This window comes from Odontesthes bonariensis, chromosome 21 (assembly GCF_027942865.1).
Source record: "Odontesthes bonariensis isolate fOdoBon6 chromosome 21, fOdoBon6.hap1, whole genome shotgun sequence".
In the NCBI taxonomy this organism is placed as follows: domain Eukaryota; kingdom Metazoa; phylum Chordata; class Actinopteri; order Atheriniformes; family Atherinopsidae; genus Odontesthes; species Odontesthes bonariensis.
Window position 1 is genome coordinate 29872548 of NC_134526.1, and position 25659 is coordinate 29898206.

The 25659-nt window shown below is 40.4% G+C and overlaps 1 protein-coding gene across 1 annotated transcript; it reads left to right on the top strand.

The window, feature by feature from the left end:
• Positions 1–1958: 1958 nt before the first annotated feature.
• On the top strand, positions 1959–23946 carry gspt1l (G1 to S phase transition 1, like). Its single transcript, XM_075453249.1, has 14 exons — positions 1959–2374; positions 3416–3460; positions 11529–11771; positions 12624–12657; positions 12753–12830; positions 12936–13116; positions 14065–14219; positions 15890–16030; positions 16125–16218; positions 16692–16772; positions 17740–17913; positions 20617–20706; positions 20833–21001; positions 22921–23946. Exons 1-14 carry the CDS (start codon positions 2182–2184, stop codon positions 22971–22973), a joined length of 1731 nt encoding a protein of 576 aa, XP_075309364.1. The 5' UTR covers positions 1959–2181; the 3' UTR covers positions 22974–23946.
• Positions 23947–25659: the final 1713 nt, after the last annotated feature.

The window sequence follows — 25659 nt, forward strand, 5'->3', positions numbered from 1 at the left end:
GTTATATGAGTTACCTCATGTATACAATATTTGAGTTAACATAGAATATTGCTTTGTTATCAAGATTCTTGATTAAGAAAGGAAAGAAAAAGGCACAAAAGAGAAAACTGTTGCTGTCACTGGCTGTAACACATCCAGTAAAATAAATGCAATTAAGGCATTATCCAATTAAAGGGGATCCCTCATTAGTGGATTAGTACATTTAAAAACCACTAAATAGACAGGTGTACTTAATAAGGTATTTGACAGAGTTTTGGAATGTGTGTTAGAATTGAGAACCTGCTTAGTGAGGGGCTGTCTGCATCTCCTTCACAGACATGATCACCATAATCATCAAAAAGAATGTCATCATGGCCATTTAGTATTGATTTTCAGTCATGTCCCTCGGAGACTTCTTCAGGTTCTCTTACATTTCATTACATTCATTCAACAGACACGTTCACCCAAAGTGAGGAACATTCTTTGTATCTTTTAACCACACAATCAAAATAGTATGGTTTGATTTTGGCTATTAATATTTCATAGAGGATAAAATATCCAGATTTATTGTAATTTTATGTTTACCTATATCTTATAGTTTTTAACTATGGTACTTGTCTGCACATCTTTACCTATATACTTGGTCCATCTGTACTTATGTTGACTTTGTAAGTTTTTAAGTTATAAATGATTTTGGAATAATTGTGTTTTGTATTGAGCTGCACAGCGTTATGGTGGTGAGCACTGTTGCCTTAAAGCAGCCAGAAAGTTACAACTGAGGCATTCATATGAGGAGTTTGTAATGTTCTCCCCATGAATGCATGGGTTCTCTCCTGGTATTCTGGCTTCCTCCTACAATCCGATTAAACTACTTTTAGGTTACATGGTATTTCTAAATTGACTGTAGGAGTGAATGTGAGTGTGCATGGTTGTTTGTCTCTGTGTTGGCTCTGCAATGGACTGACAACCTATTCAGGATGTTCTCTACCTCTGGCCAGATGGCAGTTGGAGTAGGCCGATCCACAATCCTGAACTGGATAAATGGATGGATGGATGGGTTCTGAATATCATTCTACACCATTTTTGACAGCACCCAACTTGCAAATTGCTGGGTAACTGGTATGTAGTAATCTCTTCCTTGATAGATATTACAACAAAGCAAACATTTGACTTATCTATAAGCAAGGAGATTGCTTTTGATTGTGAATCTTCAGCCCTTCTTCTTGCAAATCTGTTCAAGTTGTAAGACACATGTGTTCAGATAAGTTCAGGTTAAAAAGTTGGTTTCTCTTGTAAATGTGCTTTGTGATGATCATTTTCAAATGATTTGTGGGTTACTGTGGTCATTGCTGCTTGTTGAGAGTTCTGAGTTGTGATTTCTTGATAATTTGTAATGGTGATTCTTGACCATTCAGTTCTAACCAGTCTGTACAGTACTGACGACTACGAAACTCTGAATTTCTCCCAGAGGTTTGTGCATGCCTGTTGCTAGTCATTACTTTTATTGAAACTCGTGAATGAAAAACAAATAAGAAAAAGAAACAACAATGGGAGAAAAACTCATATCACTTTCTGTTTGCTGCTGTTTTGCTATCTACTTCTGACCTCAAAAATCATAATTTAAAAAAAAAAAATATAAGGGGGTACCTTAACTTTCCCAAACAATGTTATGTATACACAAGTTGTTATTGATAGAAATTAAATTAAATTGTATTAATAAGCAGAAAAGTATCGTATTTATTTACAAACTACCATTGACATATCTTGGCAAACTACTACAAACAAAATCTAAGTCGAATATGCGGTCTCTGAAAAGGTCATAACCCACTGACGTTAAACCAAGTCTTCTTGGTCTATGGGGGATGTAGTTTTCTCCCTATCAAAACTATTACGAAGTGAATGTTTTTTTTGTGAAAAAGACTTCATATCCCGTCGTTCACCGCGGAGAGCGACTGAAGGGACGCATTAGCTCACGCGGACTGTCTCTGGGAGTGCTGAGTCGAATATCCTCTCTGGCGTCCGGAACGACTGAAACCGGCAGCTGTGTTTCACCTGAAACGGAAAAAAAATAATTACATTTCGAATTGGGAAACCTCTAATCACTGAAAGGGGTGAGCGTAACATTTGGGTTTTGGGTGGACTTTTACGTGGACCAAGAACTGCGTAGCTCAAATCTTATTCAGTGAAAATCCAAGACCCACGATGGACCCGAGAGACACTGCCCCTGATTCCTGGGAACAAGAGGACGATGTGGAGGCCACAATCGACCAACGACTTGAATCAGCATTCAAGAGCCTAAACGTGAATGCTAAACCATTTGTGCCCAATATAAATGCTGCCGAATTCGTTCCTGCTGGTGCCGTGATAGAACACTCGGGAAATGTCGATTCCGCTGGTGAGTGCAGTCACGTTGGGTAGCTATGTAAGCTAGCAGCTAATGGCAACCTGGGCAGGGTAGCAACTAGCTCACTAGCTACTGTACAGACACGCGTTTCTTAAAGCGCGACAAAACTAGCTAGCGACATTGCTATTAAATGCTTTGTTGTTGGTGTTTTATCGTACGCTTGGCGCTGTGTAACTTTGACTTGTGGTGCCATGGCTTCTAGAGTAGTCTTACAACTTTAAAAAGTCTTTAACCCAACCGGCATTAGCCTGCTTCAACCAACGAGCGGTAAATGGCTAGCATGTTTCTCAGCTAGTGTGGTTTCTCTGTTGAGCGCCAGTGTCCCTCAGTGTGTAGGTGACGCGATATTACAAAGTAATAACTTACTCTAAATTCTACATAGCACAAAGCAATATGTACTGGTAGACGTTATTGTTGTCGTTGTGCAACACACAAACTTTGCCTGACACTTAACAATGAATTGGAAAGTACTTAAAGTTAACGTTTGTGTCAGTTGTGTGACGTGGATGTTCTGACGGACTATTGGTCAAGAATGGAGGAAAATATGTCACTGGAATGTTTATCTAGCGCATTTCATACTACAGGCAACTCGATGTGCTTTACATAAAGACAAGGCATTTAAAGGATAAAAATTAAAACACAGTTAAAAGCAATCAAAGAAGAGGGGGAAAAATAAAAAATAATCATTCATTAATTAATTTAAAAGTGAAGAGTGCAGATAAAATACTTTCAGGTGTCATATGCACAGCTAAATAGAACTGTTTTCAGCCTGGATTTAAACATTGTCAGACTTTAGTTTAGCGTGTCATGGTTCCACAGTCTTATATTATTGTCCCCATGAGTCCTACACATGAACATATTATCAAAAGGAAGCCGAAAAATCGTCAGTTGGCCCCTTGAAGCCAAGTGAAAGCTGATTTTGGGACACAAAGTGTATACTTTTGGCTACTGTTGGGCCTGTTTCTTCTTTCAGTTATACAGTGGAACCGGTAGACAACTTAAACATTAACTTCAGCGTTGTTTTTCTTTCAGTTGCTGGTGAAAAAATATCCACCATGGAGGTGTCACAGAGCACCGGTATGTATGAAGGGCCCCTGTGTTTCATGTGGTACATGCATTCTATCAAAGTCTGTCTCATTGTTGTAACATGAGCAGACTTGCATTAAACCCTCCCAGAATTAACAAAGCGTGCAGGATAACGGTTGTCATAAATTAGATTGCACATATTTGTTTATGAACATGGTCATTTTACTGTAATTATAAGCATGCGTGTAACCCTTTTCCACTTAAATGGTTTTAGTGTCAGAGCTGGTACCTGAATTAATCCAGCTCTTTTTGTTTTGACATCTTACAACCAGCCCTTGGCCCGGTAAACTGGTTCCTGGGCAGCGCCAACTCTTTACTGGCTTTAAGTACTGCTTTTGTCAGGGTCTGGGGACAGACTTATGGTGACCAATCAAACTTAGTGTAGCGTGAAGTCTCTGCAATACAAAGGGGAACAAATGTTCAACTGAGATCAACATAGAACTTACAACCAGTGTTGGCACGCACGTTTACAGTGGAGAAACATTGTCACTGCACGGATCACTCTAGTGGCTCTTTGGGCAGTGGAAAAGCAAACTGGTTCATAGAAGGCTCTAAAGTAGTCTGAATCAAAACATTTATTAAGGAATATAGAACACCTTGGAAAAAAAAGAAAAAATCTAGCTCCAGTCCACTGGACCTAGATAATTCATAGTGGTTAGATTACAATGTTGGAGCTATCTGGCACAGGAATTTCCTTCGGGATTGATAAAGTTCTGTCTTATCTTATTTCCACCTTTCATATGGGGGACGTGGGTTCAAATCCTGACACCCCCATATGAAAGGTACTGCCTCCAGTAGGGGTCCTTAGGCAAGACCCCCTTACTCTACCTGAGATATAGTGATGCTCCGATCATGATCGGCCGATAATGCCCAAAAATAGCCTGATCGGCGATCGGAAAAATATGCCGATCAAAAAACCGATCACGTGACGTAAATTACTAGCAACCACTTTCTAATGTGGTGTGGGACGTGTGTACAGAACCGAACAGGCAAAACCTCTACAGTGTATCTCGACAACATGACCTCTCCTGTCTGGAATTTCTTCAAAGTGTGTCAGAACGATGTGAAACTTACTGCGGTCACGCCATCTGCGCTTAGGAGAGGCACGGTCTCGCTAGCTACACTTGAAAATCGAGTGCCCGTTTACATCGCGTCGTACGGTAAAGCGTGTGAGCGATTTATGGTGCATTCAAGTGCACCCCGTAAACTCAGAAATCTATATCGAAGTTGATTTTCATTTGTTGGAATACATACACCTGTCATTACTTGGTTGTTTTTTTTACTACATTCTTTTTAATGATTAAAACAAAATGATAGAACAAAATTATTGAAGCATATTCAGAATCAAACTCATTTCTGCATAGTCAGATTTGAAAACTTCATTTAGAACCAAATCAAAATGTTCTCTGCCGACTCCACCAGATTCTTGTTCTAAATGTCCCCAGCTACCTCTGTGGTGATTTTCAAGTCATTTCACTGCATCATTGTTTAATAATCTGATGCTGAAATCATACCCAATGGATGATGTATATGGGCAGATTAAAATATTAATAGAAAATTAAAAAAACAATTGTTTTCTGCAAACTCCACCAGATTCATGTTCTACATGTCCCCAGCTACCTCTGGCGGTTTAATTTCTATAAATGGTGCACTCTCTGCTAGATAAAGGGATGGAAATGTCCGATTCCTTCCGTGATCGGCAATCGGGCAGATCATGATTTTGGTGATCGGTCCAAAAAAAGCTGATCGGAGCATCACTACTGAGATATGAGTGTAAGTCGAACTTTGGATAAAGGCGTCTGCAAAATGCATAAACATAGGTTCATTAATGCTATGTCTCTTAAAAAAAAAACTAGGTTAGCTTTAACTTCATACATACCTGACTGGACTTAAAGAGCAGGTTTTTCCATCCGTTTTTTTTATTTATTTATTTATTTTAATTTTCTTTAAATGGCCCTTCATGACAGGGACATATACCTAGTTCACAATGGCAGGATTCATCTGGCTTCAATTGAGAGAGTGGTCCTGGATGCACAGCAGATCATTTTCTCATAGCAGAGCCCAGAAGTTTAACCCTATTGGCTGGAGAATATTTGACACGTATTATTCTCCCATCATTGATACAAGATCTTGACTGATAAGTCTGTGTGAAAATAGATTATCTAACAAGCTTATCGAAACCATGACAGAGCAAATGCAAATTGAATGACACAGATGTGGAGACATATTTATGATTGCCTTATTGGTGGTGCTGGTTTTCCGCTGGTCGAGTTCTAACACGGCAAGCATTACCATTCCATGGCAAGTTATACCAAGACCAAGATGGCGGCGCGTGCACATCGCGAGGCTCAGCGTCTCTCCAGATTTAGCAAAATAATAGTTATCTGCCTACTTGTTTCAAGTTTGTTCACTCAGAACAGTCTTGGGAACACTTCCTACAGCCGCCAGGAACTGTTGGATATTGGATCTCGCAATTCTGTGAACTTTATCGATGGTCTCCAACTCATTCCGGAGATCGCCAAGACCACCGAGACAATCAACCCGGCCCCGCCGACCGGAAGTGCTCGCAGGCGGCGTCGAGACCGTAAACAAAGACGGGGTAAGAGAGGTGGACTAAGGGCTAAGCTGAAGCTAACACCTCACCGGCTATCCCTACCCAGCATTTTCCTCGCTAATGTACGGTCTCTGGCGAACAAAATGGATGAGCTACGGCTGCGGATCACCACACACAAATGGATTATGGACTGCAACATCATGATCTTCACGGAAACTTGGCTTAACAGCAGCATTCCCGACAGCTTCTTCGAGCTAGCTGGACGCTACATGCTCCGGGCGGACAGAACAGCTGATGGCTCCGGTAAGACCAGAGGTGGGGGTCTGTGTATCTATGTAAACAAAGCGTGGTGCACGGATACTTCCATCATCGAGAGTCACTGCTCTCCTGACCTAGAATATCTCATGGTTAAGTGCAGACCGTTCTATCTGCCCAGGGAGTTTACATCTACTATTGTGACTGCAGCCTATATCCCACCTGATGCTAATGCTAAACTGGCAATGAAAGAACTGCATGCTGCCATTAGCAAACAACAGACTTTACATCCGGAGGCAGCCTTTATTGTTGTGGGTGACTTCAACTACTCCAACCTGAAGACTGTCCTCCCTAAATTTATACAACATGTCTCCTGTCCCACAAGAGGAGTCAAGACCTTGGACCATGTTTACACCAACATGGCTGATGCTTACAAAACAGTCCCCCTCCCCCACCTTGGACAGTCTGACCACCTTTCTTTGTTTCTACTCCCCAAGTACACACCACTCATCAAACGTGTGAAACCCAAAGTGAGGACAGTTAAAGTGTGGCCGGAGGGAGTGCTCTGCACTTCAGCAGCGGTTTGAACACACAGACTGGAGTGTGTTTTCTACCCAGGCCACACTGGACTCCCACACGGACATTGAAACATATGCCTCTTCCGTGCTGGATTTCATCAACACCAGCATCAACAGTGTCACCACACTCGTAAGGCTGCTGGCCCTGATGGCATCCCTGGACGTGTACTTGGGGCCTGTGCTGGGCAGCTGGCTGAGGTCCTGACTGACATTTTCAACCTGTCTCTGGACCAAGCAGTTGTCCCCACATGCTTCAAAACCACCTCCATCGTGCCGGTGCCAAAACATTCCAAAGCTGAGAGCCTCAACGACTTCCGCCCTGTCGCACTCACGCCCACCATTATGAAGTGCTTCGAGAGACTGGTCCTGGCTCACCTCAAAACCTGCCTACCTCCCACACTGGACCCCCTCCAATTCGCCTACCGCCAGAATAGGAGCACGGAAGATGCCATCACCACGGCACTACACTCCGCCCTTTCTCACCTGGACAATAGCAACACCTACGTGAGAATGCTGTTCATAGATTTCAGTTCAGCATTTAACACCATCATCCCCTCAAAACTGATAACCAAACTCAGCGACCTAGGTATCAACGCTTCCCTCTGCAACTGGGTTCTGGACTTCCTAACCAACAGACCCCAGTCTGTTAGGCTAGAAAAGCACACCTCCTCTACCCTCACCCTGAACACCGGCGTCCCACAGGGCTGCGTGCTGAGTCCTCTCCTCTACTCCCTCTTCACCTACGACTGCACACCTGTACATGGTTCCAACAACATTATCAAGTTTGCTGACGACACAACGGTGGTGGGCCTCATCAGCAACAATGATGAGGTGGCGTACAGAGAAGAAGTTCAGCATCTGGCAGAGTGGTGCGCTGACAACAACCTGGCCCTCAACACCAAGAAGACCAAAGAGCTCATTGTGGACTTCAGGAAGAAGAGTGGCACACACACCCCCATCCTCATCAACGGGACGGAGGTTGAGCGTGTCACCAGCTTCAAGTTCCTGGGTGTCCACATCTCTGAGGACCTCTCTTGGTCTCTCAACACCTCAACTCTGGTTAAGAAGGCACACCAGCGTCTCTTCTTCCTGAGGAGACTCAAGAAGGCCCATCTGTCTCCTCAGATCCTGGTGAACTTTTACCGCTGCACCATCGAGAGCATCCTCACCAACTGCATCTCGGTGTGGTATGGTAGCTGCTCTGTCGCGGACCGGAGATCACTTCAGAGGGTGGTGAAAACCGCCCAACACATCACAGGTTCTCCACTCCCATCCATCGAGGCTGTCCAGTACAAGAGGTGTCTGCGGAAGGCGCGCAGCATCGTGCGGGACAGCTCTCACCCCAGCCACAGACTGTTTACCCTCCTCCCCTCCGGGAAGCGCTACAGGGTTCTCCGCTCCAGGACCAGCAGGTTCAGGAAAAGCTTCCTCCCTGCAGCGGTCACCCTGCTGAACTCTCAACCTCGGTGCCCCCCCCCCACACACACACACACACACACACACCCAGAGACTGTGGATTGCAACACAAACCCCCTCAGCCACTGAACCTTGCACTGAACTGAACTGTTAGTACTGCATTTTCCCACTATAGCGTATTCACTCGTAATGTATTTATCTTTTTCCATTTATTTTATTTAATCCATTTACTCCATAATACCTCACTGTGTAACTCATTGTAATTATTCCAATCTACCTTTTCATCTACATTTGTATTTATTCACCACCTCACTTTACATGCACATACTCTGCACTTTAACTGCTTGCATTTATTCACTGCTACACTTTACTTTACATATGCACATACACTTTAACTGCTTTTTTTTGCACTTCTGTTTAGATGCTAAACTGCATTTCGTTGTCTCAGTACCTGTACTCTGTGCAATGACAATAAAGTTTAATCTAATCTAATCTAATCTTTATACTTCTTTGCTGTATCTATGCCGTAGCCTGATGCATATTTCCCAAAACCACTTGTTGCTGTAACATAGCCCTTATTAAAGTCAATGCACAACACACTCACAAACATGTGAGTCCCAGATTAATTCAATTTGATATGAAATATTAGTCAATCTCACCATGTTAGTTTCTCTCCTACTCTGTGCTGTTCCTGTTCATATTTAAATGTTTGTCTGTCATCACATGATAGAAAAAGTCTGGCTGAAATGTGCACTATTAAGACTATATGTCACTTGTGTTTTGAGTTTGGCAATATCTACAGGTAAGTGATCAAATAGCAAATGTACTACTCATTACCTTGGAGCCTTTTTGTGCTGACTGTTAAGGACATTTGAGAGAAAAAAAAATGGTTCTTAAACTAACATTTTCTAGATTTCTTGGTAGATGGTGTTGTGTCTTTTTTGGTATCTGGTGATAAGAATGCCAAGTTGACAACAACGAAGAGCTTACAGAGTTTGCAGACGACACAGAGGAAAAATCAGGGTGTGGCTGCATGGTGAGCGAGATAGGAGGGACTCAAACATGGTTGATATATTTTTCCCAAAAGGTGGAGAATAATCAAGTCTTTGCGCTCTAGATTAGCTTTTGTACTGGAAAGAGTTGTATTTACAGTCTTTCACAGTTGGTCCTGCCTTGTGGGTTTGAAATAGAAAATTTAAAAAATATATATTTTTACTTGATAGACTATGATTTATATCCATGTATTTAATTTACATATACTGCGGTGTGTTTCTGTAAGCTGTATGTTTCTTTTCATTCTATGTGACTTGAAATTTAATTTGAAATAAAATTTGGGAAAGTTACGGGACACCCCAAGTTTGAAACTAATCTGATGCCTTCAGAAGTTTAGAGTTGCCTGTGAACTGCAACTACGCGTGCTGGATTTGATTGTACACTGGTCTGTCACTGCCAGGATTTGCTCTCCATTAGCTTGAACTTTAGTTATCTGCTCTGTCCGAGTCCCAATCCCCTCCTCTGCTCCTTTAAAAATTAGAATGATCATCTTTAGAATACAGAAAGGGCTGAACAGTGGCAGCGGTGTTCGGAGTGGGGGAATACAGGTAGAGTGACAGAGCTAGTGAAGAAGAAAAAGCAGAATACTACTTTGAACCATGTAAGTTGACAGAATAGCATTATCATTAGTAAGACCTCATAAAAATTTCCCTCGCATACTGCATTAAAAAAGCCCAAAGTGATGTGTTGAGTGTTGACAACAACGCAACAGAACACAGAATCTTGCAGTAGAATAACATCAGCCAGTCTTTGTTTAGTGGCAGTTCTGCTCTGTCACATTCATTGGGAGTGTTTTGTTATCACTTTAAACTAACATGTCTTTTCTTCTGTGGGAGATAACGCCACAAAATAAACAGGAACATTGGAGCATTACATGAATCAGTCATTCAAAGTCGGATGAGTTGGATGCTGGTAAAATATGATCAATATGAACTGCTCATAGATGTGCTTATGCCTGTGAGGTATCTCGATTGTATAGTAGTGCAACTTTATGTCATTGTTTGGAATAACCGGAAAAATTGAAAACATAACTTTTACTTAGTATCAAGCCCAGCGCATAAAGTTGCTCTGTTGGTTAATTGTTGAATAAGGGTAGGGCAGCTGTAGTGATTAAATATTTCTTTCTCTTTGTCACACTCAGCACTGCCTCTTCTCATTCATTCATTTGAGCTGCTTGGTAGCCGCAGCTCGTGGCGTGCACTGTGTCCCGAGCTGAACAAAGCTGTTTAAAGTTGGTGAATATTGTCTTAACAGTGATGTAACACACTTCTAAAGTTTGTGGGTGTTTTTAACTTGTGCCTCAGAATGTAATCGCTCTGCAACCATGACATTTTACCGTGGTGTTTAGAAGTCTGTGTCTTCTCTGCACATTGGATCTGAAGCTGGCCTGAACACTTAAGCTTGCAGTGCTAGCTGTGTCCCGTCAGATGATTAAAACTGCGTGAATGGAGTTTTAACGTCTTCACTGACAGTAACAGCCAATGCTGTTTTAGGACTTAAAGTTAAGATTTACTTGAGATAAACAAAAATGTTGAAATTAAACAGCGGGAAAATCTGCCCAATCTGAAATTTTTAGCGTTGCAAATCCACCCAAAGGCTCTGGGTAACTTTAGGGCTGTTGTTTGTTTGTTTTTTGTTTTTTTTAACGGATAAAATTTCTTCCTACTCCCAAGTTGGTTCACTTTAAACCATTCAATTGAAACGTGTCTGATTCATATTTGTTTTTTGTGGCTTTTAAAAAGATCACTTCATTTGCTTTCAATTGAATGGAAATCCGGCTCATATTTGAAGGTAATTCTACCATTATAGTGACTGCTACAAAGCTGTCACGATGTAGCGCTCGTTATTAGCAGTTTAGTGTCGGCTGATAGCGTCAGTAAATTAAACTCACTTGAATTAAATGAGAAAGTAGCGGGCTAATCTTTTTGTAGTCTTTTTTTTTTTTTTTTTTTTTTTTTTTTTTTAATGCAGGTTTAAAGAAAAAAAGAAAGGCAGGTTTTGTTTCCTACTTTGAAATCAAATCCCAATAGAACATGTCATTGCTTTGTTTTCAGTAGTTCAGTTTTAAACTTCACTTAAGTGCCATTATAGTTAGTATTGAAATTAATATTTCCATTTGCTCTTTTTTATAATGGTTGTAATGTTTTGGTGATGGAGAATCTGAACAGGTGAAAAGGAGTAAAATATATCTGTTGTCTTGTAGCTCCTGTAGAGAATGGCGACACAGAGATGACCACAGAAGAACCATGGGACCAGAAAGAGTCAGAACCAAGCGAGGAGGAGCCAGGAGGCGGAGACCGAGGGCCAGGGGAGTCGGCAGTGGTGGAAGAGACGGCTCAAGAAATGATGGAGGAGGAAGAAGAAATGCTAGTGCCAAAGGTTCCACCTGTACAGCCAGATGCCCCCAAGAAGGAACATATAAATGTTGTGTTCATTGGACATGTAGGTCAGTGCCAAACACCTGTCAGTTTTATTAAATCAGTAAGTAGAGGATACAACTTGTGGAAAAGAAATAAGCATGTTGCACTCAAGCAGAATTTTACTTGCTGTACTGTACTGTAATTGTATTACTGTTTAGAAACAAACACCAGAATAATTATCACTATAATGAGTGTGTACATGAGATACCAAGGGTGTGTAATTCTGTCAAGGAATGCCATCACAGGACATAACCTTGTTGGTTCATCTGTTCAAACTCCATCTTTAAGGAAAGATGACAGGCTTTTTCCAGTTTTGTACGAGCAGCCAAGACGAAATGAAAACTCACTTTTATAGTAATTTTGTTTTCTTCTCTCACTTGCTCGTTCACACAAAGAACTTGCATGTCATTCACAGGCAGTAACTCTTTTAATTCAATGTTTGAAAATCCTCTGAAAGAACCTTTTGAGTTGTACTCTTTTTTTGTTGTTGTTGTTGGTTAAGTAAAATGAGAAGTATGCAGCTTATTGGTTTGTATTACCCAGTAAATACTGCTGAAGCAGTTATGTTTTCTTGAATTTTCATTGACATTGCACATCCTCCATTATGTATGTTGATGCTACCACAATATTGTGCAAGTTGAAAGAGTAATGGCCTGCTAATTGGAAAAGGGGCCGATTTGTCAACAGCAGCACTGTTCTGTACTTTTTGGGGTTCTCATATGGCACTGAACTGAAAAAGTATATGGAGGAATAACTGTTATGTTTCCCTTCTACCCTCTGGCTGCCCTATCAAGTAGTTGAATTCCCAACTAAAGAGCCTAAAAGTACAAATTAATTGGTTTTGTTCATTTCAAACTCTCTCTCTATGTATTTTCTAGATGCTGGAAAGTCCACCATTGGAGGACAAATCATGTAAGTAATCTAAATCTTTTTGTCAATGAGATGTGATATTGTGACTTGAGGTTGTTCACATGAGCATTGCTTTAATGTCACCCTCTCTCCTCCAGGTATCTAACAGGCATGGTAGACAAAAGGACCTTAGAGAAATATGAGAGGGAAGCAAAGGAAAAGAACAGAGAAACCTGGTAAGTGGTACAACTTTGCTTTATTTTTTCTTTTGGTCTACATCATGGAACATGTTCTATGCCATTTGCCGAAGTCTGTGAAAACATCATATTGTTTGTTCTTAGGTATCTGTCTTGGGCGTTGGACACCAATCAGGAGGAGAGAGACAAAGGCAAGACCGTCGAGGTGGGCCGAGCATACTTTGAGACGGACAAAAAGCACTTTACTATCCTAGATGCTCCAGGTCACAAAAGCTTTGTGCCCAACATGATTGGAGGTGCATCACAAGCAGACTTGGCTGTTCTGGTGAGTAAAGGAAGCTAAAACGGTTGCAGTAAAGTAAACTTAACACAACTCCTAAATTAAAGAGGTTTATGGCTTAATAGTCTACACAGTTTGTTAAAGCAAGCCCACTTGTGACCCTTTAGTTTCTGTGTAGAAATGTTGTACTGTTGTACAGCATTGAATTCAAATGTTTTTTTTTTTTGTAATCTTAGTGAATGTACTTTAATACTACCCACAACAAAATGATGTCACACTGATGTGTACAGTTACTCGAGCCACAAAAAAAAAATTTCAACAAAAACAACTTGATCTCTTTTTTTATTTATTTTTTTTATCAACTAAGTAAGTTCTAGAAGGTACTTTACTATCCTAGATGCTTTAGGTCATAAAAGCTTTGTGTTCAACATGGTCAGAGGTGCATGAATATATCAGAAAAGACCATTCAATACATATGTAGATGCATGGAGTATGATATGATTCAGTACGTTTTATTCAGAGCAGTTTGATACAGTTCATCATGTGATAGAACATGACACAGCTTTACACCTAAGCAGTGTTCTGAAAAAACTTTTGTCCATTCTTCATTTCTTCTTGTAAATACTAAATGATTTTTAGGATTTTGGACTTGCCGGTTGTCAGATATCGTGTTAATATCCTAATACCCTTTGTAGCTGGTGTGCTGACTCTGCTCCCTTGGTGCACCGCTGGTGTGCTAAAAAAAAAGAAAGTTCAGAACTCGAGTAAACCTACGAATAGTGGTCTTCCTCATTTAATTCTCTGAATCTGCTATGTAAAGAACATGGAAATGGATGTATTAAAAACTTTGAATAACACAAAACACAGTTGTTGCAAATCGAAATCCAACCGAAATATTTCCTGTGATTTCAGATAGTATTTTCATTTCAAATGAAATACATTTTTCGGAAAATTGCTGTGCATGTCCCTCAAACGAACTGTCTTGTCCCACAGGTGATCTCTGCAAGGAAAGGAGAGTTTGAAACTGGTTTTGAGAAAGGCGGACAAACACGGGAACATGCCATGTTGGCCAAGACTGCTGGTGTCAAGCACTTGATTGTTCTGGTGAATAAAATGGACGACCCTACAGTCAACTGGAGCCTGGAGAGGTGGGTGGATGGGACGTGTGTGTTTCCCATCAGTGCTAATGCACCTGGTGATTTTTATTTTATTTTAATCCAGTTCCGAAGTAACTGAATCTCAGTTTGAATTTTAACTTTTTAAATATTAAAAATTTTTATATTTTGAACAACAGAGTGGTGCCCAGTCATTACTTTAATATTTGATTTCCTTCTGACTTTGGCCGTCAGTAACCCTTTTTAAGGATCTGTTGCGACTTATTAGTGAAAACAAGACTTCTTTGTTAGCATGTTGTTGTACCTTTTAAGTCATTCAAACATGCTACACAGAGATCTTTCAGCCCTGCATCGGTCAGTGGGATTACATGGCACTGAAAGGATCGAATTATTGGCTGAATTACAATAAGACTGAGTTATTAAGTTCATGTAGACACCTTAATCGGACAAGAAATTGGATCGGATTGGATTACTCGCAGTCGGATTAAGACCCCGAGATAACTCGGTTGAAAGTCAAATTAAACCTGCTTGTAGACGGTGAAGCACGTGGTGAATTAGACTTTGCGTTCTGCGCATGCTTGAGATTTTTTTCCTGGGGTCGTGACCCGGAAGTCAAAGGAGACGATATTCCTGTTGTTGTCGCCGTCAGAAAGAAACAAACAACGCGATGGAGAATGCTCCGTTGTGCATCGTGTTTGTGCAACAAGCAGCTCATCACAGACCAAATGTAGAGGGACGTAGCTTCATCTTGCTCTTCGTTCGCCATCTTTCTCCAATGCCTGAGTTTGTTGTTGTTGTTGGTGGTGAAGAGGTCAACAGGAAGTGGCTCTATTAGCAATAGTTGAAATGGGTACAGCGCCACCTGTCGTATCGGAATATGACATGCTTTGTGCCTATGATTCGATTCATTCACCGCCATATATCCAAGAAAAATTACCCTTGCTCAAATAAGGAGCATAACCCAACTATAGCTATAATCAAATTGATCTCCATGTAGACCCAGTGAGTGTGTGCTTAGACACATCAAACTGGTGTTGCAGAATCTTTAAAGGTGTCGTTAGTTTGAATGGTTCTTTCCCTCAGTTACAACCTTCCTTGCTGGCTCAGAGGCCAATCAGTGGCGGAGCAACTTCAAACAGAAAAATGGGACCTTGATCCATTTGAGTTTGAGTGTATACATGTGGAGTTATTTGGTCCCCAGCCACATTATCGACTGTTGCTATGGTTTTGAGAAGTTAATCCGATTTTGGTTAGACTGTCATATTTTTTTTTCTATGTAAAATTGCTTGAAACATTTTAATTTTCATGCCTGCGATAAATGTGTCGCACCCAAAAAAAGCAAGTATTCTTATCAAATGATTGGTTGCTATTTTTTTTTTTTTTTATTCCTCCACATTTGTAGTGTCATCAGAGGCTGACAAAATATTTTAGTCAACAGTTTGGAGTTTGCGGGATTAAATCCTTTGGTTTTCCAAGACTTTTTCTTTTCTTTTTTTAAGGAAGCATTATATCATGCGTTGAAGTGGAAGAGTCGGTTGTAATTGTATGTTTGTATGGAGAATATTTGCACTTAATGATCTTTCTTTTGAGTGAAAATCTTTAATTTACCACAGATATTAATATTTGTTAGAATATGGATGTTTACTGACGTCTGTGAGTCTTCCTCTGAAAATGGTTGATATCCAACTTGTCTGAAATCTTAGGTATGAAGAGTGTAAAGAGAAACTAGTACCATTTTTGAAGAAAGTTGGCTTCAACCCGAAGAAAGACATCCACTTCATGCCATGCTCTGGGCTGACGGGGGCCAACTTAAAGGAGCCCACTGACATGTGCCCCTGGTATACGTAAGTCTCTGCTTAGCATTTCTGTACTGTTGATATGGTGAAAGTAGAAAAATATTCATCTCTATTAACATTTGTGTTCTGTTTAAATTCATAGAGGCCTACCATTCATTCCACACTTGGACAGTTTGCCAAATTTCAACAGATCAAGCGATGGGCCGGTCAGATTGCCCATTGTAGATAAATACAAGGTAAGATTCATTGTTTTCTTTTCTTTTCTATTCTAAAGGCTGGATTTTAAATAAAGTGGATAACTGCTGCTGATTAAGAGGTCTTGGTTGTTGCAGGAATTTCCAAATAAAAGCAATCGTGCAAAATTGTGTTTTTAATAAAGATGGGATGCTGTGTGGTAAACACTCCCTTCCCTTAAAGATTGCCTCCCTGAGCTCACTGTTAGTATTTTAATACTGGACTTTGTTTTTTTGTTTTTTTTTTGTTTTGTTTTTTTTAATAATTTGTTTCTGCTTTGTTGAAGTCAGACAAAATTAAATCTGGCTTTTCTTTTTCTTTTTTTGCAGTGGATTTTCAATCTATGATGAATTGTGTAGTAAATTTCTTCTTCAGGATTTGTCAGCAGTTAAGCAGTAGATTAAACCGATTTCCTGGCTTTGCTGGATGCAAACAGACTGTTATTCTCTCCCTCTCTGTTAATCTGTCTCATCAGGACATGGGGACTGTGATTCTGGGCAAGCTGGAGTCGGGCTCTATCAGTAAAGCACAGCAGCTAGTCATGATGCCAAACAGGGTAAGATATCCCATGAGTATTTTCTGCAGTCTGCTGTTACTAAGAGTACGGCCCAAAGAGCAAAAACCTGGCAAAAGTTATAACAAAGTTCAAAGTCAAAGTGCTCCACTGACGGGCTGTAATGTGATTTAAGTGAATTTTATCACAAAATTTGTTGCCCCTTTTTTAACCCTTAGTCCAAGTCAGGACGGTAGTCCTATCAATGTGCCTCGCTGCTGTATCTGTAAGGTATGAATATAAGGGGGGTGGTCAGGGTTGATGTGCCTCCTTAGTGGACAGCTGAGGTGGTCGCAGACAAAGTGGGGTGTGTATTTTACTCTTTTGTTCGGTCTTTAACAGTTTAATTTCTGACCAGGAGCATTCAAGAGGTAGCGTGTGCATCTGTTAGTGCACAAACCCTGGTAAGAAATATGGAGTCGTCACTCTTCCAGGATGCAGTTTTATCATGGTATTTGGATCGGTGTACTGGTTGTGCTGGGAGAGCTGGCACTTGCACCGTTGTCCCCCTGATTCTGCTGGGATCGTACCTTATTTGAAAACATACACTGTTATGATGCTGTGCCACTATTATTTGGTCAGTACGAACGAGAGGCAAATGTTAGCCATGCCTGCATAATGCGGGCAGCTTTACCACTGACTGTGCTATAGTAAAAAATAATTCCTACCATTCATGAATGAGAGCATCACCTCAGATCTCCCTTTGCTTTTAACATCACAAAACGAAAAAAAAAATTTGGTCGAATACCCACACAGTCATTGGCAAAATAAGTATTAAATGCATCTATTGTCACTCACTGTATCTGACATGTGTGGTCTGGTAGTAACTGAAGAATTATTCTGCTCGATTGTTGATTGCCACTCTACTACTGAGGGGCTTTTGTCTGCTCTGTTCCTCAGGCTGTTGGCATTTGCTTTGCGTCTCTTGTGTCATCCTACGTTTTTGCACCTGTTGTTTCTTGTCATGCAGCACGTGGTGGAAGTGTTGAGTCTCTTATCAGATGATGTGGAGACGGATGATGCTGCGCCAGGGGAAAACCTTAAGCTGAGGCTGAAGGGCATTGAGGAAGAGGAGATCCTGCCTGGCTTCATCCTGTGTAACGCTGAGAACCTCTGTCATTCAGGGCGCACCTTCGATGCCCAGGTCAGTCCACACAGCAGCAAAATGGCATTTAACATCAGCTCAAAGAAACTTTGTTTATCTCTGGTAGATTAAGTTTAAACATTTGAGTATAGTAACAGTTAGAGAACCTATTTCTGTGCAGATGGAAGCTGCATAACAAACTTTTAACCCTTTTAATGCCGTGGTCGCAAAATTGCGACAGGACGCGATACTGAATTAAAATGCCTGTTGTGTGATGTAGAGTGTTAAATGTTGTTCAAACTCCATTCCACTGGGGGCAGACCTGTTCTACTTCATTCCTAACTCAGAATAACGTATGCCTCCAATGTATTTTATTCGAGGAAATCTCACTGAAACGTGTGGGATTTTAGCGGCGCTAACAGAGGTAGCAAAGTTTGATGAGCTAGCGGTTTATAGTTTATATTGTGCAGATTACGGTGAAATGGCAAAGCGAAACATGTCTAGAGCTGATGTTATAGGCTTACTGTTTGCAGATCCCGATTCTGAAGCGGAATATATGCCTTCAGAGGATGATATTTCGTTCAGTGATCCGAGTTCTCCCGGCTCGCCTGTGGCAGAGTCTGTGGCTGAGATACGTTTTGCACAACCAAACACCCCCGACCCTTTTGCGGTCATCAAAATTAAAGTTGGCCCAAATGCAAATGGTGGTGATAGTTCTGGTGTTCATGGGGAGGTTGGGGGACGTGGTGGTAGCACTGCACGCAGCGAAAACTGGGCTGGTGAAAGTCTTGGCGTTGGGTCGTTTTACCGCACCGGCCACGCTGTGCCTGCTCATGGGGAGGGTTTGCAGGGTGATGGCGAAATGAGTGGAGGAAATGTTGGGGCGGGTAGAAGAGGTAAACGGGGTCGGAGAATGACTCGAGGGAGTAGTCGTGTCAGGGATGATACTTCTTTCACCCGTGAGAGCCAGGCAGTGCGCAAGGCTGGTAGGGGAGGGAGAGGGAGAGGGGGCCATCACGCAGCACCTGCTCCACGCGGAGCAAGCGTCAGTAGAAAAAAACAAAAACAAAAAACACACACCCTTACACACCCTTACATGCATGTGTCCACATGACACTATACATAGGCTAGTTATAGTTACAATTACAGTTGTGGTTATTCATGTAAATACTTCTAGTTCTAGTTGTAGTTCTAGATTATGTTCACTTTTTTCTGATTTTGTCTGAGTATAGAGTAAGTGTGGAACATTGCATTTAGTGGGCGGGGAAATGTTGAAATAACTTCAACATTTATGCAAAATATTTTCAAAATTCAATCTGGCCATCACCCTATAACATCACAGTATTCAAATCAGATGTGTAAATTTACTCCAGACATAAACATTGGGCCATTATAAATGTTTGCTTCATCTTCAGTTACACTCAATATCACCAATGTCATCTCACAGTCTTATGAGATTTTTATGCTGACAGTCAAAAGACCCACCGACCATTGCTTGTGCACTATATTAGTTACAATATGCATTGCTAGTTTACAATGTATTGTTTTCCCAATCCTACTGTATGTGTACAACATAATTAGTGATGGTAGGGGGAAAATATTGTAAAATATATGTAATCATTTATTCAAATGTATTGGAAATTTTAGATCTTTCATTATAAATTCAAAATGGCCACCACCATATGACGTCATAATATGCAAATTAGGTGGGGACATTTACTCTCAAAATAAACTTTGGGTCATCCGCAACATTTCTCTAATTTACTGTTAGGCTCTATCTGTTACCACTGCCCAGCCACAACATTTTGAAATTTTGATGTCCAAACCCAGCATTTTCACAAAAATAACCGACCATTGCATGTGCGCTATATTATTGTACTATATTAGTTACAATATGCATTACTGGTTTACAATTTATTGTTTTCCTAATCCTACTGTATGTGTACACCATAATTAGTGATGGTAGGGGGCAAATATTGTAAAATATATGCAATTATTTATTCAAATGTTTGGATAATTTCTATCATTAATTATAAATTCAAAATGGCCGCCACCCTATGAATTCACAATATGCAAATTAGATGGGAAAATTTACCCCCAAAATAAACTTTGGGTCATCCACAACAATTTTCTAATTTACAGTTAGGCTCTATCTGCTACCACTGTCTAGCCACAACCTTTTGAAATTTTGATGCCCAAACCCAGCATTTTCACAAAAATAACCATGGCATTAAAAGGGTTAATACAGAGGTGCCCGCTGTTTTTTTTCCAATATAAAGATGTAGTTTAAAGGGATAGTTCGCCTCTTGACATGAAGCTGTATGACATCCCATATTAGCAATATCATTTATGAACATTGACTTACCCCCCGCTGCGTCCTGTGAGGAGAGTTCCAACACCAACACTTTTTCAGTGAGTTTCAGTAAGTAGTTAGTAAGTTAAGTTCAGTAAGTTTGTAGAATTGTGCTTCAAATAAAGAACTTTATTTTGACCAGATTGCTAGTTAATCGTTTGCAAGTCAATATTGCCTAAATGGACAGCTATTTTTTTTATTTATTTTTTTTAAATAAAAAAAGTGAACCTGCAAAACTGCAGTGTTAAATGCAATGCGTTTGAAAATTTGGGTGCACCTAACTTTTGTGCTGGTGCACCTCAGAAAAAAAAGTTGGGTGCACCAGTGCAAAAAATTACTCTAGAGCCCTGGTTCCTTGTTAATGGTGTTCGGATGTGCCCTCTCCTGATCACTACATCTCTTCTTCCCAGATTGTCATCATTGAACACAAATCCATCATCTGTCCAGGTTACAATGCAGTCCTTCACATTCACACCTGCATCGAGGAAGTGCAAATTACAGTAAGACTCTGTTAATGTTGCCCAGCCCTTTCAAACTGCCTTCAAAAGCGATTTGTTGAAGAACATGGAGTGTTTTTGTTCCTTCTCAAGTATATGTGTTGGATTCTGTTGTTCCTCCTCTTGTAGGCCTTAATCTGTCTGGTAGATAAGAAGTCGGGAGAAAAGAGTAAGACACGACCTCGATTTGTCAAACAGGACCAGGTCTGCATTGCCCGTTTGCGCACGGCAGGAACTATTTGCCTCGAGACCTTTAAAGAGTTTCCGCAGATGGGACGATTCACTTTACGGGATGAAGGTAGGTTACTTCCAGGTGGCCATCCGTTGGAGAGCGCATGTACACATCTGAATAATCAGACTGTTCTGCATATTATGCAAAGAAAAAGTTTAAATGCTGTGATGGACATGATCATGATCAATAACTGTGGGGCATAGTGTTACTCTGTTTCCATTGTACATCCATACTGTGGTTGGTATGATGGTAAAGCTTTAAACTGTATGGTATGAAAATAATTACAGATCCTGGAGAAACAAGTTGATGTTACTAATGGGGATACAATTTCTTTTAGTCATTGAATCCTCACAAAGAGAGAAGGGGAAAAAGTAAATAACTAGAGTGCATTAATGAAGGTTTATGTTATGCATGTTGGGTACCAGTCAAACGTGTGGACACCTTTAGATTGAGATTTCTTGTGCCTTTTAGTCAAACACTGGGAATCTATTTCTGATTGACTAGAAGTTTTCAGTTAGACTTCAGTTTTTGACAACATTGCTTCATGGTTTATGAAAAAGGGCCACAAGAAATGTAAAGTAGATTTAAGGGCTGTCCAAACCGAGATCATAGCTACACTACCGGGATAAATTTAAATGGATTGCAGTCGATATAGTCTCTAACGTGTAAGTGTGTGATGGAGTTAACTCTACAACTACAACTCTATGACAGCAGCATTGGCAAACGATATTGTTGGGTCACTTTCAAAACTATTTAATTAACAATGAAAGAACTGACAGCATATCATAATATAGCCAGGATCATCCACTCATTGAATTTTCAACTAACGTGATATAGGGCTGAAAATTGCACACGAAAAACATCAAATGACCTTTAATACACTGTGGTGCCAACAGGCTCTTAATTAGTTCTTCACTGATGTCCTCTCATAGTATCATCAAACTGATGCCTACGCAACTGTATTGATTAAATTTGGGCACAAAAAAGAGCAAAAGATGCTCTTAACTGTAAAAAAAAAAGAAAAAAAAAAAAGTCTCTGCGACTCTGAAAGCCTCCCTTTGGTTCAACAACAGACACGCATTAGGCCCATATCGTGGTCTAAACCAATCAGAGATAGTGACGGGTGGGACCCTCCTCTGATTGGCCGTGGTCCAGATATTCCTTTGTTTGTGTGTGTGTGTGTGTGTGTGTGTACGTTTGAAAATGCTGCTGTCAGACAGAGAGAGATGAGTGTGTCTAAGCCCATCAGATTTAGAGTGACGGTAGCAGCGGTTGACAATGAAGATGAAAAGAACAATTGACAACCTCTTTGTGATGATGTTAAATTAAGGCCGGATTCGTCCGACAGTCCGAACCAGGGCTAAAAAGTTATAAACTCATTATAAACTCTTGATCTGGGAAGTAAATGGTATTATCTTTTTATTTGTTTTAGGAATCTATGCTGCCTCAAAGAAAGCATTTGCTGCTCTTGGTGACCAGTGTAATAACTGACTGGAGTCCTTAAAACACTTTTAATTTAGATTTTATTTATCTTGAGATGTTTTAAGTTTAAATTTCAGCTCAGAGAAGCACTTTAAGCACAAACACTTTCAGTTAGTTACCTGTCTTGTGGAATTGTGCTTCAAATAAAGAACTTTATGTTGACCAGATTGTTAGTGTATCATTTACCAGTCAGTAGTGCCTAAAAGGACAGGCAGCCATGTTTTAAAAAAGAGTGAACCTGTAAAACTTTTGTGCTGGTGCACCCAAGAAAGAAAGTTGGGTGCACCTGTGCAAAAATGTTGGAGTCGGTTGTTCCCTGACTCTTAGATCCATGGTGAACATTCAATGTGTGGTGCTTCTTGTGTCATTTTCAGACTGGAGCTGTGAACAATATTTCAGTCCATGCCTTCCTGGAAATGTTGAACAAGACAGCCAGTAATGTTTGATTATGACTTTGGGGGGAAAAAAGCAGAGAAGTTGATCGTTTTGTGTTTGTGTGTCAGGTAAAACCATTGCCATCGGTAAGGTTCTGAAGCTGGTTGCTGAGCGGGACTGAAGAGGACCGAGTTGTCTGAGAGTCTTGAGGAGAAGGAACGGGTGGAGCTCGATTACAACCCGTCGCCACTGAGGACAGTGGCGACGGCACCTCCCTGTCACGGCCCCCTTCTCCGTGTTGAAGATCAGCTTCAGAAAAATCAGCTAATGAAAAAGAAACCTGTTTTTAAACAAAAGACAAAGATGATGTCCACAGGAGTCAGCTTTCTCATATTGAGAGCTCTGTTATGCCATTCTGGGTTAGCCCCCTCCACCTTCTCCCCATTCCTACTCTCGTCTACTCATTACATGATTTTTTTTTTTTCTTACCCTCTTCAAATTCTTTTATTTTTTCTTGCTTTGAAAAATGACACTGAGAGTTATATCCATAAACATGTGGACCAGGATTTCGCTTGGAGTTAAAAAAAGATATTTCCAGATGTAACTTGCGAATGAAATTGTTTGAAAGAACTTGACCAGTTGGAACCAACTGTTTATCTTGGGTGTACATGTTTCCCTTTGCTTTTACCCAGTTTTGGTTTCTCGTGTGGCGTTCTGGCAGCGTGCTTGAGCGTGTTCAGATGTTATTAAAGCAAACAACTATGACAATAAAATTATAAATTGGGAAAATAAAGTGTCTTTATTGCTAGAGCCCATTCCAACAGCCAGTTTCTTATTATACTGTTCATTGTTAAACAAATTCCAGTTCTACAGCATCTTTCACGTGAGTTGAAACTACAGGTGGTCATCCTTAAAAGGAGCTTTACTGTTTTCATTTTTGAAGTACAATTATTCATGTTTTTTTTTTTTTTTTCACAACTATGTAACAGATCAAAGCAGCCTGATCTGTCTTATAAACCAGTACCAACTTATAAGTATTTACAGATCTGGAGAACATCACTGGCATACTGCAACTTACAATGCAATAAGTTTAAACTCACCAAACCTATTGGTATATACTATTATGTACTAATATAATAAAGTATTTTCTAATATATTTCTGTTCTAATTATTGGATGTCACACTTTGCTCTTAAATGGAACGTTTTAATTTAACAAGCACATTAACAAATTTATTGGAAATATCACTTAAAATCTTAGGGCGGTCAGAACAACCATCTGAAACACTCCCCCTGACTCATTGCCCTTTATCATTATGCATTTTAATAAGCAGCAGGACCCCCACACCTTTACACTGTAAATTATGTCTTCTTGGGTTTCCTTCTGTGAAGCCGCTTCAATTATAATAATCTGCAATGTGTTGTACATAAAGCTGTAGATTGTAATCCTCCATGTTTCTGTGTTTTTGGATTTGTTAGATTTATTCCACCATTTCCCTTTTCCTGTGTGCGGTCTCAAAGGAGCTCAGACTGAGCTTGCCAAGTATTTTCCCTCCTTGTTTGCTCAGACACAAACCACCATGTTCACGCTCAGTGTTGTGTACACAATGATCCGTAAAACATAAAGATGACTTCTTGCTATTTCAATCTGTACCTTTCAACATAAAATTCCAAATGACCAGAATTTATCATTTGACTCGCATATAAAACAGGTTTCTAGGACTGCCTTCTTTCACCTTCGTAATATTGTTAAAATCAGGAACATCTTGTCTCAGAGTGATGCAGAAAAACTAATTCATGCATTTGTTACTTCAAGATTGGACTACTGTAATTCTTTATTATTGGGCTGTCCCACATATTCTCTGAAAAGCCTTCAGTTGATCCAAAATGCTGCAGCCAGAGTTCTGATGAGAACTAACAGGAGAGATCATATTTCTCCAGTTTTAGCTTCTCTTCATTGGCTCCCTGTTAAATTCAGAATAGAATTTAAGATTCTTCTCCTTACATATAAAGCTCTTAATGACCGAGCTCCATCATATCTTAAAGATCTCATTGTAAGATATTTTCCTAACAGAGCACTTCGCTCCCAAACTGCAGGTTTACTTGAGGTTCCCAGAGTTTCTAAAAGTAGAACGGGAGGCAGAGCCTTCAGTTATCAGGCCCCTCTCTTGTGGAATAAGCTGCCAGTAAATGTCCGGGAAGCAGACACCCTTTCCACTTTTAAGACCAGGCTTAAAACTTTCCTTTTTGATAAAGCTTATAGTTAGGGATGGCTCAGGTGATCCTGAAACATCCCATAGTTAAGCTGCTATAGGCCTAGACTGCTGGGGGGCCTCATCTGTCACACCTTTCCTCACTTTACTCTTCTTCCCTGTTTAATTTCTCAAATGATATTATGTACATGTGACATTATTGTGGTCATTAACTCGTGTTTCCCTGTTCCAACAGATATCCTTTGAATGGTGTTACAGTGTTTGTTGTCCCCTCTTTTCTGTCCTCTCAAACCCCAGCTGGTCGAGGCGGATGGCCACCCTTCCTGAGTCTGGTTCTGCCAGAGGTTTCTTCCTGTTAAAAGGGAGTCGTTCCTTTCCACAGTCGCCTCAGGCACGCTCAGGACGGGAGATTGGACTGAAGACAAGTTTCGGTGCAATCTGTTGATTTCCTAAGCTAGGAAATTGTTTTTGAATTGGCTCTCTATGAATGAATTGGATTATTTTGAAATTAAATATGATTACAATGAAATGAATTCCAATAGGCTTGAATTGGACTTTATTATTTAAGTGCCTTGAGATGACATTTGTTGTAATTTGGCGCTATATAAATAAACTGAATTGAATTGATTGCCAAAAGCCTCATAAGGATTCTAACA

What these genes read in the sequence shown, in the direction of transcription:
- gspt1l (XM_075453249.1), top strand. Translation starts at nt 2,182, where the DNA reads ATGGACCCGAGAGACACTGCCCCTGATTCCTGGGAACAAGAGGACGAT. An exon ending in AAGCAGACTTGGCTGTTCTG is followed by an intron (nt 13,117 to 14,064) that starts GTGAGTAAAGGA and finishes CTTGTCCCACAG; the next exon opens with GTGATCTCTGCAAGGAAAGG. An exon ending in ATTCACTTTACGGGATGAAG is followed by an intron (nt 21,002 to 22,920) that starts GTAGGTTACTTC and finishes TTTGTGTGTCAG; the next exon opens with GTAAAACCATTGCCATCGGT.